We start from the raw sequence: 12446 nt of genomic DNA, 5'->3' as shown, positions 1-12446 counted from the left end.
ATCCTACTGAAAATAAAAGCATTTTCACGTATCAAAAAAAAAAAAAGGAAAGAAATGCATAGGAATGCATCGAAAACACATCAAAAACATGTAAGATTGCACACGGTTATAATAAAAAATAAATAAAAAACGTGTAAATGCAAAAAAAGTGTAAATGCACCAGATTGAACATTGCTCTAATGAAACAAAAACATTTTCAAGTGTCACAATAAAAAAAGAGAAAAGAAATGTTTAGGAATGCTTTAAAAACACATTAAAAACGTGTAACCGCACCAGATTGCACACTGTTATAATGAAAAATAAAGATTTTCAAGTGTCAAAATAAAAAAGAGGAAAAATGCATAGGAACGCATTAAAAACGCATCAAATGTGTGTAAACGCACCAGAATTCACATTGTTCAAAATTTAAAAAAAAAATTTTTTCACGTGTCAGAAGAAAAAAAGAAGAAAAACACATAGGAACACATTGAAAACACATCAAAATTGCACCAACAAAGTGTGTAAATGCACCAGAATGCACATTGTCATAATAAAAATAAAGATTTTTTAGGTGTGAAAAATAAAAAAGCAGAAAAAATGCATAGGAACACATCAAAAGAGTGTAAACACACCAGATTGCACAATGGCCTAATAAAAATAAAGATTTTTCAAGTGTCCAAATAAAAAAGAGGTAAAAATGCATAGGAACGCATTGAAAACACATCAAAAACGTGTGTAAACGCACCAGAATGCACATTGTCCTAATGAAAATAAAGAGTTTTCAAGTGTCAAAATAACAAGAGGAAAAAATGCATTGGAACGCGTCAAAAACGCATCAAAAACATGTAAACGCACCAGATTTCACATTGTACTAATGAAAATAAAGATTTCCAAGTGTCAAAATAAAAAAAAGAGTAAAAAACACATAAAAACGCATCTAAAATGTGTAAACGCACCAGATTGCACATTGTTCAAATGAAAAGAAAGAATTTTCAAGTGTCAAAATAAAAAAGAGGAAAAAAACACATAGGAATGCATTGAAAATGCATCAAAAACTTGTGTAAACGCACCAGAATGCACATTGTCCTAATGAAAATAAAGAGTTTTCAAGTGTCAAAATAAAAAAAGAGGAAAAGAAATTCATAGGAATGCATCAAAAATGTGTAAACGCACCAGATTGCACATTATCCTACTGAAAACAAAAGAATTTTCATGTGTCAAAATAAAAAAGAGGAAAAAAACACAAAGGAACGCATTAAAAACGTGTAAACGTCCCAGATTGCACATTGTTCTAATGAAACAAATTAATTTTCAATTGACAAAATAAAAAAAAAATAAAAAAACACATAGGAACACATTAAACATGCATCAAAAACATGTGTAAACGCACAAGAATGCAAATTGTCATAATGAAAATAACGATTTTTAAGTGTCAAAATAAAAAAGAGGGAAAAAATGCATATTAGTGCGCCAAAAATGCATCAAAAATATTTACAAACACACCAGATAGCACATTATCCTAATAAAAAGAAAGAATTTTTAAGTGTTAAAATAAAAAAGAGGAAGAAAACACATAGGAACGCATTGAAAACGCAACAAAAATGCGTGTAAAGGCACCAAAATCCACATTTTCCTAATGAAAAAAAAAGATTTTTGAAGTGTCAAAATAAAAAAGAAAAAAAAAACGTTTTGAAACGCATCAAAACTGTGTGTAAAGGCGCCAGATTGCACGTTGTCCTAATGAAAATAAAGATTTTTGAAGTGTCAAAATAAAAAAGAAGAAAAAAACGTATTGAAACGCATCAAAAGTGTGTGTAAAGGCGCCAGACTGCAGATTGTCCTGATGAAAAGAAAAAAAAAAAAATCCTAAACCAGATCTGACCAATGGAAATCACTTTCCACATAAGCATGTGATGTCCAGTATGGAACAATCAGCAGCCAATCAGAGAGCTTGGCAGTTACTATGACGTCACTCAGGGGCTATAAATAGGAGCTCACCTGCAGCTCTATGTCAGTTGATCTTGGCTCTTGTCAGAGTAGGACAGCAATTTATTTGCTCCTCAGAGAGATTGATTTGTTTTGTGATTTGAGATCATTTTGGTCAGATTGAAGGACTTTTTGGCCATTTTGTCAGTGAATCGAGTCAGTGAATTTTATCAGCTAGTGAATCGAAGTGGAAGAATGATTTACAGGCTGTTTATCTTCTTTCTTTTTCTTCACCTTGGGACAGGTAAGTAGAGATCAGTGTTCCCCCTTACAGTACAAATCACACCACTAAGGATAGTGACACTTAGGCTTCATGTACACGGGACCTTTGAAAACCTCTCCTGAGCGCTGGAACTTGACAGTTAATAACTGACAGTTAAAAATGTCAGTTTTGCTGCATTAACATGCCGCGTTTAGTGGCGTTTGTGTTTAGAAGCGTTTTTACATTGTAAAATGGTCAGAAATGGATCCCCATTGAAAACACCTATATACAAAACTCTTATAAATGCAAGTTACCACGTTTAGACACATTTTCACGCTGTTACAAGCATTTATTGTTTCAAATGCCAATAAACTTTCATCTGAACGCATTTTTTTTTTTGCTTTAAAAAAAATGCCATTAAACTCAACTGCCTGTAAACGAGTATAAACGTCTCAGTGTATATGGACTGATAAGATAACAGAGGAGAGTTCAGGGGATGCTGGAAAAAATGCCCAACTGCTCCTAAACGTCCGTTTATCAGCTGCAGTGTACATGAGGCCTTATTAGAACATTGCAGTCACATGGGTAGATAAAGATCCTTATGGAAATGATTTGTGAATGGATCCTAATGTGTGTATGGAGTGTAGGAGGGTTGTTATAAAGCGCTAATAAACCCCCAACCAAAAATGTCATCCATTGCAGCTTACCAGTCATTAGATGTGACGGCTGCATTTGTTTTCTTTTTTTTCCTTCTGTTTTCACCTGGTGATCTGGCCAATAACAAACTTCCTGTATTAGAGCGCCCCCACTCTGGATGAAGGGGCACCCATGTCATTCTGGGGGGAGGGGAGTGTTAGATGGACTAGCAGATTTAGATACACTAAACAAATTGAAGCCAAACCCCAGTAAACACTTTTTTTTTTGTATACAAACTTTTATTGAAAGGAAACATTTTAAGCAGTCACAGCAACAGTTTTTTTTTTTTTTTCTTTTCTGATAAAGGCTTTACATAAATTAAAGCTGGCCATTGTAAGCACCCCTGTCTGTGTTAGAGCCGGGTCACACTATTGCGATGCGGGTAGGCTGCGAATTCGCAGCCTTTTCCCGCATCGCACACGCACCCCCGGCAGTTCACACTGCCATATGCGATCCGCTGGGGGTGTCAATGTAATCTTAACGACACCCCCAGTTTGATCGCATATCGCAGTGCGATCGTGCAGTTCGCACAGGATGGGATCGCACAAGTGTGAACCGCTGTGCGATCCGATCCTGATGCGGCTGCAAAAATGCCTCCTGTGCGTGTTTGCACCGGGTGCGATGCGAATTTAGCCATACAAACTGTATGGCTAAACTCGCACCGCACAGCTGATCGCATGTAATGTCGGAGCAGTGCGCTCCGACATTACATGCGAACCCGGCACTCGCATCAGTGTGAACCGGGTCTCAAAGGGGTTTGTCTCATCCCTCTATCTGCTACATCTGCAGGACATTTTCTTTTGTTGAAAATCATCAAACTTACTGGATGGACCCCCAGGTGAAAATAAAGCCTAAAAAGGAAATCGAATGCAGCTGCCAAATCCAAGAATCGGTCAACCGCAAAATAATACATTTTTGTTTTTGAGTTTAATATCGCTTTAAGATGACAATGTGCCCATAGATCCAACCACCCTCAGGTACCCGCCTCTGTTGATATATTCCCAGTGCAGGTGCCCATAGATCCAACCACCCTCAGGTACCCGCCTCTGTTGATATATTCCCAGTGCAGGTGCCCATAGATCCAACCACCCTCAAGTACCCGCCCCTGATGACACATTCTCAGTGCAGGTGCCCATAGATCCAACCACCCTCTGGTACCCGCCCCTGATGACACCTTCTCAGTGCAGGTGCCCATAGATCCAACCACCCTCAGGTACCCACCTCTGATGACAAATTCCCAGTGCAGGTACCCATAGATCTAACCACCCTCATGTACCCGCCTCTGCTGATATAGTCCCAGTGCAGGTGCCCATAGATCCAACCACCCTCAGGTACCCGGCCGCCTCTGCTGATATATTCCCAGTGCAGGTGCCCATAGATCCAACCACCCTCAGGTACCGACCTCTGATGACACATTCCCAGTGCAGGTACCCATAGATCCAACCACCCTCAGCTGATATATTCCCACTGCAGGTGCCCATAGATCCAACTACCCTCAGGTACCCACCTCTGATGACACATTCCCAGTGCAGGTATGCAGAGATCCAACCACCCTCAGGTACCCGCCTCTGTTGATATATTCCCAGTGCAGGTACCCAGAGATCCAACTACCCTCAGGTACCCGCCTCTGTTGATATATTCCCAGTGCAGGTACCCATAGATCCAACCACCCTCAGGTACCCGCCTCTGCTGATATATTCCCAGTGCAGGGCCCCATAGATCCAACCACCCTCAAGTACCCGCCCCTGATGACACATTCTCAGTGCAGGTGCCCATAGATCCAACCACCCTCTGGTACCCGCCCCTGATGACACCTTCTCAGTGCAGGTGCCCATAGATCCAACCACCCTCAGGTACCCACCTCTGATGACAAATTCCCAGTGCAGGTACCCATAGATCTAACCACCCTCATGTACCCGCCTCTGCTGATATAGTCCCAGTGCAGGTGCCCATAGATCCAACCACCCTCAGGTACCCGCCTCTGCTGATATATTCCCAGTGCAGGTGCCCATAGATCCAACCACCCTCAAGTACCCACCTCTGATGACACATTCCCAGTGCAGGTACCCATAGATCCAACCACCCTCAGGTACCCGTCTCTAGTGATATATTCCCAGTGCAGGTGCCCATAGATCCATTCACCCTCAGGTACCCGCCCCTGCTGGTATATTGTCAGTGCAGGTGCCCATAGATCCAACCATCCTAAGGTACCCACCTCTGATGACACATTCCAAGTGCAGGTACCCATAGATCCAACCACCCTCAGCTGATATATTCCCACTGCAGGTGCCCATAGATCCAACCACCCTCAGGTACCCACCTCTGATGACACATTCCCAGTGCAGGTATGCAGAGATCCAACCACCCTCAGGTACCCGCCTCTGTTGATATATTCCCAGTGCAGGTACCCAGAGATCCAACTACCCTCAGGTACCCGCCTCTGTTGATATATTCCCAGTGCAGGTACCCATAGATCCAAACACCCTCAGGTACCCACCTCTGATGACACATTCCAAGTGCAAGTACCCATAGATCCAACCGCCCTCAGGTACCTGCCTCTGCTGATATATTCCCAGTGCAAGGCCCCATAGATCCAACCACCCTCAGGTACCTGCCTCTGCTGATATATTCCCAGTGCAGGTGCCCATAGATCCAACCACCCTCAGGTACCCGCCCCTGCTGATATATTGTCAGTGCAGGTGCCCATAGATCCAACCACCCTCAGGTACCCGCCTCTGCTGATATATTCCCAGTGCAGGTGCCCATAGATCCAACCAGCATAAGGTACCCACCTCTGATGACACATTCCAAGTGCAGGTACCCATAGATCCAACCACCCTCATGTACCCGCCTCTGCTGATATATTCCCAGTGCAGGTGCCCATAGATCCAACCACCCTAAGGTACCCACCTCTGATGACACAATCCAAGTGCAGGTACCCATAGATCCAACCACCCTCAGGTACCCGCCTCTGCTGATATATTCCCAGTGCAGGTGCCCATAGATCCAACCAGCCTAAGGTACCCACCTCTGATGACACATTCCAAGTGCAGGTACCCATAGATCCAACCACCCTCATGTACCCGCCTCTGCTGATATATTCCCAGTGCAGGTACCCATAGATCCAACCACCCTCAGGTACCCGCCTCTGCTGATATATTCTGAGTGCAGGTGCCCATAGCAATCCTAAATTAGGTTACTGTAGTCAGAGGCTTGCTGTAGGTCAATGCACCTTGCAGATCTGCGTCTGAAGACTTGGGTATAAAGGTATACTATTGACAAACAGAACAGGACAATTTTTATGCATTAAAAAAATGCATCTATTTATTGATCATTACGCGGGAACTTTTGTTCCTTGCTTTAAAGATGAATACATTGTTTGGCTGTGTTGCGGTCATGTGAATGAGACCTAACAGTTGCAGTGAGTGATCACTGGGGGAGGGGAGATTGAAAAAATGCTCCTTCATGGTTTATGATACGATTCTCCAGTCGCTGTCATATACTGGGTAGAAAATGTTAGAAATGTGTACTTGTGCATTACAATTGACCGACGTTTAGGATGTAAGCTGAAGCTAGTGAAACTAATCATTGTTTTCTTCTTTCCCTAGGTGTAGAAATAAAAAGCGTTCAGACCTACCACCATGAGCTGAATGTTAAAGTGGGACAGCAGCTGCTGATCCCATGTCATTTCCAATTGGATGAACCCCTCGGAGATAATCAGATCGAACTGCAATGGAGTGTGAAGTCCCCAGAAGAAGATGAATTTCAACCAATCATTCAGCTTCAAGATAACACGTTCCTGCCAGTAAAGGAACCCAACAGTAGAGCGCGGGTGCACTTGCAAGATGTGCGCCAAGGAGATTGCTCCCTTGTGATCAATCCAGTACATCGAGATGATGAGGGCACGTACGATCTCCGCCTTGCCATAAACGGACAAGAGTTCCCAGGATACACGAGGGTCAATGTTCACATCAGGCAAAATCGTAAGTTTTACTATAGAGACAGTAAAAGTGTAATAAATCATGTCTATCAATGCCGGATCTTACTGCTAGAAGCTGATGCAAGATCCTGGGTAAAATGTTGTATGTACTCTGCATGCATGGAAACGTTTCTGTAACAATTACATACGTACAAGCTTATAGCGCATGTGCACCATTGGTTGCTAGGACGCTAGGTGTCATGTGCCTGCATCCTAGAAACGATGTGGGCTTTTTAACTGGTTTGAATTACTTTCATTAGGTCTCTGATGGCATTATGGAATATACCACTGAGAAAGTGTCATACAAATGTTCAATCAAAATGCTACCAGTATATGACAAGCTTTGTGCCAGGTACACGCGGGCCAAAAATCAGCCAGCACAATAAAATCTGACTGACATTCAGCCCCTATGTACAGCTCCCTGTCTCATGGCTGGCTTCTGTCAAGCGGGCATGCTGGAAAACCAGCATCCAATCCCAGCACTGGCAGCCAATGGCAGAGAGCGCTCACCAGAGTGTTCTGGGGGGGCATCCCCTGTCAGAACACAATAGAGATCGCTGCACTAACAGCGCTTGAGTTAGTACAGCAATCTGTCAGTTTTTTCTTTCAGACCGGAGGTTCAGCGAAAATAAAACGTATTGTGCGTACCATGCTTTAGTTATGCAGAGTAAACCTCTTTTTCCTTGGCTGAGATGCCAGTTCAAAATGAAAACCTGTTTGTTCTGGGCAGGGCCATCGATGGGGGGGGGGGTACCACTGGGCCTCCTGTAGGGGGCCTGGGCAAATGGGGGGGCCCGGATAGCAGGAGGATTGGTGTGGAGAAACTGGAGGACAATTACAGAACGACGCACTGTGTCTGTGTCTCTCACTCCAGCAGCTGAAAGCCGGTTTCTCCCCCTCTCCCTCCCGCCGGCTTTTAGCTGCTAAAGGAAGAGACACAGAAACAGAGCATCATTTTGTAATTGTCCTCCCGTCCCTACCTCACGATCCCCCTTCCTGTGCTGCCTAGATTAGATTCTTCCCTGTGTGCCCGTGCCCAAACCCCCCCCCCCCAACCCCCGCAGTGCTGCTGGCTTTCCTCTCTCGCTGGCTGGTGCAGGTGCACAGGTTAATGGAAAGTGGAGGAAGGGGCCGGTAAATATGTAATTTACTGTCCCCTTCCTTTCCTGAATTGGACACAGTGAGCGATTGGATACAGGAGCGATATGTACCATTCATAACTAAGCTGTGTTTACTATGCTTCAGTTTGTGAATAAACAGGAACCTCTGTGTCCTGTTTGTTCATCAGTGCAACTGAGGCTATAGAGAAAAAGGAATTGGACCTGTGTCCTCAATTCCTTTCATTCTCAAAGGTGAGATGCCAGGGGTTGTTTAGACCACTGATTTTTCATCCAAGCCCCCCCCCCCCCCATCAACAGCCCTGTAAAAAAACATTGAAAAAAATCATTTAAAAAAATGTAAAAAGTAAATTGTAAAACATATAGCAGCAGAGCGGCTCGGCTGACGTAGACTTACGTAGTTGGATTCCTCCCTCTCTCGGAGGCTTGTTCCCGCTGTATTCAGACACAGTGGGAGTCAGGCCAGGGGAGGAGAGGCGGTGATCACTGCCGCTCTTCCCCGATCGTCGGGGATCGAGTGAGGAAATCCACCCGCTTGTGTAAACAAAGCGGGTGAATCTCCTCTGTGACAGGCAGGGACAGATTACAGGATTCAGCATAGCTGAACCTGCAATCTCTGTCTGTGTCACACAACCCCCTCCCCCCACACACGTCAGTAAGCATGAGGCACACATTTAACCATTTGATCACCAACCGTATTAACCCCTTCCCTGCCAGTGTCATTATTACAGTAACAGTGCATATTTATAGCACTGATTACTGTAGTAATGTCACTGGTCCCCCCAAAAGTGTCACAAATGTCAGTTAGGAGTCCGATCTGTCCGCTGCAATGTAGCAGTCCCACAAAAAAAAAAAATCACAGATCGCCACCATTACTAGAAAAAAAAAATAAACAATAAAAATGACAAATCTTTCCCGTAGTTAGTAAACGTGACAACTTTTGAGCAAACCAATCAAAATACGCTTATTGTGATTTTTTTTTTACCAAAAATATGTAGCAGAAAACAAATTGGCCTAAAATGTTAAAATATTTTGATTTATAATTTTTTTTTTTTGGAATGTTATATATCAGAATGTGAAAAATATTGTTTTTATTTTTCAAAATTGTCGCTCTTTATTTCAAAAATTTAAAATCACACAGGTGATCAAATACCACTAAAAGAAAGCTCTGTTTGTGGGGAAAAAAAGGACATAAATTTAATTTGGGTACATTGTCGCACGATCGCGCAATTGTCCGTTAAAGTAACACAGTCCCGAATCGCAAAATATGGCCTGGTCAGAAAGGGGGTAAAATCTTCTGGTCTTAAAGTGGTTAAAAATAGGCTCATGGAGAATTTTTTTGTCAAAGACATGTGGCTAAATACATTTTGGCCTAAATATATGACAAAAATTGAATATATTGGATATTTTTTTACTGTCAAAGTAGAAAATGTCAATTTTTTCGCAAAATCTTTTTTTATTAATATCGCAAAAAATGAAAAGCGCAGAGGTGATCAAATACCACCAAAAGAAAGCTGTGTTTGTGGGAAAAAAAGGATGTAAATTTCGTTTGGGTACAGCGTTGCATGACCGCGCAATTGTCAGTTAAAGTGACGCAGTGCCAAGTTGAAAAAAGTGGCCTGGAACGTTAAGCAGGAAAATCCCCTGGGGCTAAAGTGGTTAACATTTAAATAAAAAAAACATTTTTAAAAATTGGAAAAAAATAATTTAAAAAAGTTAAATTTTTGTAATCCGGGGAGGGGGACCCTGTCAGAGAGGCTTTATGGGGTCCCGTGATTTCTAACCACATGCCCTGGTTCTGGTGTGTACACATGTCACACAGGTCAGCCCCCTCGCGCTTTATTAATTGCCAGAAGGTTATGTTATAACAGTCGCAGTGAGTGATCGCGGGGGGGGGGGGATTGAGAAAATACTATCTCCTGCTTGATGATGACACAAATCTACACTCGCTGTCACATACCAGGCAGAAAATGTTAGGAATATGTACTTTTGCTTTATAATTGTCCAAAGTTTAGGATGTGAGCTGTGAAGCTGGTGAAACTAATCATTGTTTTCTTCTTTCTCCAGGTGTAAAGATAAAAAGCATTCAGCTATACCACCATGAACTGAATGTTACAGTGGGAAACCAACTGGTGATCCCATGTCGTTTCAAAATGGATAAACCCCTCAGAGATAATAATGTTCTCCTGAAATGGAGTGTGAGGCCCATAGGTGAAGATAAATTTCAATCAATCGTTAAGGTGTACGATACCAAGCTCATACCAGTGAAACAACCCGACAGAACTGTATGGATGAGTGTTCCACGAGTGCGCCAAGGACTTTGTTCCCTTGTGATCAATCAGGTTAATCTTAATACCAGCGGCACGTATGAGGTCCACCTTGCCATAAATGGAGACGAGTTCCCGGACCACCCAAGAGTTAATGTTTACGTCAGGGAAAGCAATAACGAGACTGGTAAGTTTTACAGCCTATAGAGACAGTGAAAGCATAACATGGCTATCAATGCCAGATCTTGCTGCCAGAAGCAATGCAGGTGTGTTAGTGCGTTGGAGGTGTCACTTATAATGAATGCCCTAATGCATGCATGGTGCACCACTGTGCATTGTGGTAATGCATGCATGTGAAGTGTGAAGCTACCCTTATAGTAAATCAGTGATGATAGAAATATGAGAGCTGCTTACTAGTTTTGAAAGGTGCAGGCTCCAAGGCTGTCATCCTAGCCCTGGCTTTCTGGCTTTCCTACATAACAACAGATCCAAAGTCCAAAAAGTCTGACTTCACAACCTGAACTTGTATCTAGGAGAATCTGCAATATATATAGATTTGTGTATAGCTCTGTTTAGATCTAGTGTTTATATTTCAGATAAGTGAATGTTTCTTTCAAAATAACTTTGTATTTTTTTGTGATGTGTTTTATACAGATACTAATCAGCCAATAAATGATGAGGAATCACAGTCAAGGAAAGCCCGTGAAAATGAAGATCTGGACCTCATGAAGATGGCAAAGGTTATCCAAGGGTTAAAAGACAATGGTGTGTTACTAGCCCTGGAGATCTGTGGAGGAGTTCTTCTTCTCGTGATGCTATTGAGCATGGTGGCAACAATCTACTTTGGGTAAGTTGATTTAGCACTTCCTAATTGAGCTCAGTTCAGGGCTCCCCCTTCCACTTATAGAGGGTGGGTGGGGTCAATTTTACATGGAGGTAAATCCATTGCTTTCTCAAATTTTTAAACACGCTTATCTCACTTATCATTTTCTATTTTCACAGATGTAGATATTGCCGGCTGAAGCACAAGGCGGTGGATTATGTAAAACAAATGGAAGAGGGAAGACAGTGTGAGTTACCAGTGCCAACACACCATGTATCTATCTCTATGGAGAATCCTCACGATGTATCTCTCGATATGGACTCATCTGATGATGAATATTCCCCCAACATGTTTGAACCTGGTGCACACATACCCACAGAGTTTGAGTATTATCACGCTTTATTTTCCCCCATGAAGCATATTCACAATGTATCTACCCCCATGGTGCATCGGCATTATGAATCTACCCCCACGAAGCATCCTCAGGATGTATCTCTCACCATGGAGTAATCTGATGATGAATATTCCCCCAAGATGTTTTATCCTAAAGCACATTTCCCCACGGAGTTTGAGTATTCTCACTCTATATTTTCCCCCATTAAGCATTGTCACAGTGCATCTACCCCATGGAGAATCGGCACGATAAATCTATCCCCATGGTGTATCGGCACAATAAATCTACCACCATGGAGCATCGGCACAATGAATCTACCCCCATGGAGCATCGGCGCGATGAATCTACCCCCGTGGAGCATCGGCGCGATGAATCTACCCCCGTGGAGCATCGGCACAATTAATCTACCCCCGTGGAACATCGGCACAATGAATCTACCCCCGTGGAGCATCGACATGATGAATCTACCCCCATGGAGCATCAGCAAGATGAATCTACCCCCATGGTGCATCAGCAAGATGAATCTACCCCTGTGGAGAATTGGCACAATGAATCTACCCCCATGGTGCATCGGCATGATGAATCTTCCACCATGGAGCATTGGCATGATGAATCTATCCTCATGGAGCATTGGCACGATGAATCTACCCCAATGGAGCATTGGCACAATGAATATACCCCTATCCCTATGTCTAGCCAAGAAGTGGGTGTGGCGAATCCACCTCTAGTAACGACAACTAAAGAACGACAAAGAGTTCTTAAGAGAGTAAGATCAAGAGTAAGGGACTACTTAAAATCAGAAAAATACTTAAAAGGAACCCAGGGGGGCAGAAGAACCAGCAAAGCCCTTTAGAAGGAAGGGAATGCAAAAAGCTGTATTTAGTCGTATTTTAGTCATCTGGATTGTTTTCAAATAGTTTTAGTCGTATTTTAATCATCTGAATTGCTTTAGTTTTAACCCTATTTTAGTCATTTGAATTGTTTTAGTTGTATTTTAGTCTA

The 12446-nt window shown here is 42.8% G+C and overlaps 1 protein-coding gene across 1 annotated transcript in view; it reads left to right on the top strand.

Annotated features, from left to right (window-relative positions):
* Positions 1 to 11560, top strand: part of LOC309550110 (uncharacterized protein) — a gene marked incomplete at both ends in the record, with an annotated part of 34182 nt that extends 22622 nt beyond the window's left edge. Inside the window, 4 exons of the mRNA XM_082250565.1 lie at positions 6472 to 6846; positions 10028 to 10414; positions 10882 to 11074; positions 11230 to 11560. Of these exons, the coding sequence (XP_082106691.1) occupies positions 6472 to 6846; positions 10028 to 10414; positions 10882 to 11074; positions 11230 to 11560 (1286 nt within the window). The remainder of the gene's footprint in view (positions 1 to 6471; positions 6847 to 10027; positions 10415 to 10881; positions 11075 to 11229) is intronic.
* Positions 11561 to 12446: the final 886 nt, after the last annotated feature.

This window comes from Pelophylax lessonae, assembly GCF_965119305.1.
Source record: "Pelophylax lessonae genome assembly, chromosome: 3".
Taxonomy (NCBI): Eukaryota; Metazoa; Chordata; class Amphibia; order Anura; family Ranidae; genus Pelophylax; species Pelophylax lessonae.
This window is presented reverse-complemented; position numbering and strand designations above follow the sequence as displayed.